Source organism: Humulus lupulus, chromosome X, assembly GCF_963169125.1.
Source record: "Humulus lupulus chromosome X, drHumLupu1.1, whole genome shotgun sequence".
Classification (NCBI taxonomy): domain Eukaryota; kingdom Viridiplantae; phylum Streptophyta; class Magnoliopsida; order Rosales; family Cannabaceae; genus Humulus; species Humulus lupulus.
In genome coordinates this window covers 24,349,320-24,354,916 of record NC_084802.1, presented here as the reverse complement: position 1 = coordinate 24,354,916, position 5,597 = coordinate 24,349,320, and the positions used below count along the sequence as shown (strand labels likewise).

General features: G+C 29.0%; 1 protein-coding gene across 1 annotated transcript; it reads left to right on the top strand.

The window, feature by feature from the left end:
• Positions 1 to 2,451: 2,451 nt before the first annotated feature.
• On the top strand, positions 2,452 to 2,907 carry LOC133805630 (uncharacterized). The gene has a single exon (XM_062243803.1). The coding sequence runs from the start codon at positions 2,452 to 2,454 to the stop codon at positions 2,905 to 2,907; it is 456 nt and encodes a 151-aa protein (XP_062099787.1).
• Positions 2,908 to 5,597: the final 2,690 nt, after the last annotated feature.

Below are 5,597 nucleotides of genomic sequence, written 5' to 3'. Positions count from 1 at the left end.
TAACTAACCTTCAATATTAATCTTCAATGCACCCGAAATGAACAACAAAGTTCACCACTCAATCAACGACCCTACTAAAACATTACATAATTAGTAAACTACATAATTAATTATCAAACCAATAAATAATAAAAAAAATCAAACTAGTAATGAAACTACTGAACAACACTTTGATCATCTTCAAGCTATTTATTTTTTTTCAAATATTTAAAAAACAAATTTATCTATTGTCAAAATTTCTAAAATTTACTAATATACATATATATTTATAATAAACCTAATTTTTATCACATTATTCAAACTAAAAAAATAAACAAATAATTATAAAAATTATAAAAATATTAATTATATTAATTATAAAATTCGAAATAATAAAAAAAGTAAAAAAAAACATAGAAAAATAAAAAATTATCATCAAAACCACATTTTAGTAATCTATACCTATTTTGAAGCTCAAAATCCCCTTGCAATGACAAAAATCCGGTCAAGATCCTGCAAGAAACACCACTTTCAAATGGAGAAAATACCAACGGCCAAATGCTTTTTTTTCTCTAAAAAAAAAAAAAAGATTTTTGGACTATATTTCGGTTTATAGGGTAGAAATGTTGCAAGAAATAAAGAAACAAAAAAAAAAAAAGGTTAGGAGAATGAAAATGGGTGTTGGCTCACGGTTGTTAATGGAGGTTTTTGGGGGTTTTTTTTGCACAGAGGGCAGAGGAGGGTTTGAGAGAGATAACCGTTCGGGTCGTAGGAAGGGGTTATAAAGCCCTTTTACTTCGGTTTTTAGGTAAAAACCGAAGTAGAAAGTGGACTTTCCACTTTGGCTTTTACCTAAAAACCGAAGTTAAAGGTCCATAAGTGGATATGTGCGTGGGTGGCCTTGTGCACTTTTAACTTCGGTTTTTACCTAAAAACCGAAGTTAAAAGTGCACAAGGACCGCGTTTGGTTTGGCCATTTTTTTGCATTTTTACTATCTCTAAACATAATATACGGGCTTGTGCAACCAAACACGACCCTCTTCACTATGAATTTTTCACTTCGTTTTTTTAAAAAAAACGAAGTAGTATGTAATTTTTTTCAGAGCGCCAATTTCAAAAGCGAAGTAAAAGAGTTTGAAAAGGTTTTTACTTCGCTTTTTTTGTATGCTCACTATAAAAACCGAAGTAAAAACCTATATTTCTAGTAGTGAACAATCCTAATATATGCGAAATAAAACTGTATAGGATTGTTACAAAAAATTAAGGTGATTGATAAATTATACCTTCAGCTATTGATTTGAAGACCTCGATCTAAAGTGTTTAGATCTACAAAAGATAAAAGAAAAGAGAATTAGAGAGGATAATTGACTTCAAAGCTCTCACTAGGTCTCTGCCACAATTAATGTGAGAATATTTGACATTCAATAAGATATGAAATATTGAGTAACTCATTATTGAATAACTATCTTAAATGATGATCATACTGAGAATATATGTTAGTTAATTTCAATATTAAATTTGTTCAGAACTAATTAGAATTAATCAATGTTGTAATTCTAATTAATATAATAATATACTATAACATTCTTTAGGTCGCTTTGGCGTGAATGGGTGGATAAATCATATTCACATACTTAATTCTCATCATTAAGACAAGTCTACTGCGTGTACCGTACCTATTCGTTTCATTAACAATATCATCGCAATTGATTGAATTTTTTTTTTTTTTAAAAGCAAAAGAAATATTTTTTTTATTTAAAGAAAAATGTTACTAAAATAATGAAAAATAAAATCCATATTGGTATAATCTTAATAGAATTTTTTAAAATGATATTTTTTTATGTTTTAATAACATTTTTACGGATTTTTTTTTTTAAAATCCAAAAATATATATTATTTATTATTAAAAAAAACACGATTACATGAATAATACATATGAACGAAGAGGATGAGTAACCCATCCAGTTAGTGTACGTAGAGTTTGTAGATACTGACTGACATACGAAAATATCTGACCCTGTAGAATTTTCATATAATTGACTAGAGTGACCACTAGTCTTTCACGTCTACTTCTTTTCTCTTTACAATTTGAAAAATCAATCCTTGAAATCTCTAAAATGGAGAGTTGTACTTAATTATCTTGTTTGGACTAATTAATATATAGATGGGAGCAATTTGCATTTGTCTATATAAGTTTTTGGATGTTACAGATGAATATACGACATAATTAGAGCAATTTGCATTTGTGGACTGGAAATATATTAGTCTTTTTTATCTTTGTCTCACGCACTTATTACTTTTAATTAATTATACTATTCTTCATATTTTATTTATTTATATATTTATTTTAAAGATAAAATTAGTGAATAATAAATAGAGAAGTCAAGAATAATATTTTTGGGTATAAATAGACACAGCCTAGCTAATTAAGCAAAACAAATATATATACATAAAAATATAATTAAGGGATTCATGGGTGAGTATATGAAAAAGTTCCAGTACGACGAAACTAAGGACAAGAAGAGTGATGTCCGAAACGTTTTGCTGGTGGTTTGTGCGCTGATCGTGGCGGTGACTTTCCAAGCCGGCGTGAACCCACCCGGCGGCGTATGGCAAGATACTCAGGGAAACGTCAGTTACCAAACGGGGAAGGCGATTTTAGCGACGGATCCAGTTACTTACCGGTTCTTCTTAGCATTCAACTCCACGGCACTCATCTCCTGCTTGTTCGTCATACTCTGTCTCACTAAGGAGTTTCCTTTCTATGCAGAAATTTTGGTTGCTTCGGCCTCGCTGGGTTTTGGTTATGGCTTCGCCATATTTTCCGTTACACCCAAGGACGCCGATGTCAGACTTAACTACGTGGCCCTCGTAGCTTTCATTCCTCCTATGATACGATGTGCTTCATCTTATAAATGGTTCGATTAATTAAATAAATGTGTACGTAATAATATATGGCCAATTATGAGGTCCCTAGTGTACTACTTTTTAAGGGATCTGAAATTTCGGCTATATATTATATTAGCCGTTGGATTCATCGAATTGGTAGCTAGCTTCCTTTTTGGCATCGGACGGATTGCATTTCATAGTAATGTTTTAAGTTGATAAAGTAAGATCAGTCCTACAAGATATGATTCTACGTAAACTCATTGTTAAGCTAAGCTCTAAATATATTTTATTAGTTTTTATTTTTTCTTTATATAAGTCTTTGGGTGTGGATATATTAATAATATATGTTCAAAACTAATAAAATATTTAAATGATATATAAAAAATGTGATGTATAGTGTTATAATGTATAATTTTGAGGTAAAAATTTAAAAAAAAAAAAGGAGAGATATACATTACTTTGTATTACAATTTTTATAGTTTTTTTTTTGACAAAGTTACAATTTATAAATTTTAATTCACAATAAATTAAAAAAAATTAATGTGCACTTGAAAAATATATATGCTCTCAAACTAAAATGCAAAACTTATTAGACCATCTATAATAAATGATATAAATTTTGTGATAAATTTGGTTCAAAAAATGAGTAAATATTATATTTGTCCCAATTTTTATAATTGTGCTACAATGTATAAAATGCAAATTAACTCAAAAAGTCAAAGTTATTTAATTTTTATTAAAAATATATATATAAAATTAATAAATAAATAAGTTAAAAAGCTTTCAATTAATATAAAATACATTAATTCGTGGCAAAAAAGTAAATAAAAAACATAACATTTATTGTGTGTCAAATTTGTCACATTTGACACAACTTTTAGCATATATTAAATTTGGCACACCATTATGTAACGCTCTACTACCCAGGGACTGTTACGTTGTGCATTTTAAAACTCGTTAACCGAGTCATTTGGCCATAATCGTGTAACTAAATGTGATTAATGGTTTAGGGTTAAAAATTTTGGTTAAAGATACAATGCTTCACTAAAACATTTACTGTGTACATTGGGATCCCAAAGTATATTTTAAAGGATAATTACAGTAAAAGATTTACAACCAGCCAACCTAAGTGGCAAAATAGATTTTAACCCTAATTCCTCTTTAAACCTTCGGCCGTGGTGGTCGAGCAGTCACATATGTACACATCGTCACCTACACTACTACAAAAAAGGGTTTTTAGGACTAGCATTTCGAGTCCTAAAAATTTTTTTAGGACTCGCGCCCCGCGAGTCCTCTATTTGAGAGCCTTAAAAACTAAGGTTTTTAGGACTCGCGTTGCGAGTCCTAAAAGAATGTCCACGAGTCCTAAAAGATCATGCTGAGTGCCTTTAAGTAAGGTTTTTAGGACTCGCGCTGCGAGTCCTAAAAAATGTCCGCGAGTCCTAAAAGATCTTGCTGAGTGCCTTTAAGTAAGGTTTTTAGGACTCGCACTGCGTGTCCTAAAAAATATCCGCGAGTCCTAAAAGATCTTGCTGAGTGCCTTTAAGTAAGGTTTTTAGGACTCGCAGTGCGAGTCCTAAAAGAATGTCCGCGAGTCCTAAAAGATCTTGCTGAGTGCCTTTAAGTAAGGTTTTTAGGACTCTCTTTTGGTGACCTTAAAAGTTATATTTTTAATTTTTAAAAAATTTATTTATTGTTATTTTAAATTAAAAATTATGATTTAAATGAAACATTTATATACAAATTAATCTAAAAATTTATAGATTAAAATAACAAAACTTATTAAAATTATAATCGTCTTGACCTTAAAAAATATATAACTAGATTTACAAAGTAAATAATTAACCATTCAAACAAGAATCGTTTACTCTAATAAAAATTACAAATATAATAAAACACTAAATTCATTGTCAAACAACATATATTTCTTCTTCTTGTCCTTGTACTCACCCTCGTCACTGCCTTTCCAAAGTAATGATTGGCTGCCATGAATTTCTTTCTAAAATCATCCATGAAACATGAAAAATCACATTATAATACACCGAACATGAAAAATTATAACTAGATTTTTATTGTAGTGTACATAAATAAGTTTATTCACAATTGCTACAATTTTCATTTTGATTTAAAAAAATATATCCCTTTGAGTGTCCAAAATGTATTAAAATAAATTTGAAAAGAAAATACTAAAAAAACACCCAAAATTTTTTTGGACCCTATACTGTCATATTAAATACAGAATAAAAAAAATATATAGGTAAATAACATACATATATATTTATATAAGATAAAGTATTTATTTATAAAAGAAATGAAAAAACATAGTGTAATTAAGTGATATTTTTATTTCACCCCTTTGAATCCCAAGAATAATACTTCATACCAAAATTATAATAGAAAGAAAGAAATGGTGGAGCACTATATATATGAAGAAAAATCTATGGTTTCCATTCCCAATTATTCTAATAATAGTTGTTTCTTAATATCTAAGTAAACAAAAGAATGCATAACAAGCAAAATACTCAAGATAATCATAATTCATTTCTCATTACAGCTTATTATGTGGTCTTCATCTAACACATTTATGGGGCAGCACTAAGCAAGAAAAGCACAAAAAATCTAAAAGTGCATCAAATAGTGCAGCACAACAAATTTTAATAAAGAAGCCAACATGATACATCAAATTGATATTCATGAGAGTAATGCAAATTGATGCAAGTAAGAACAAA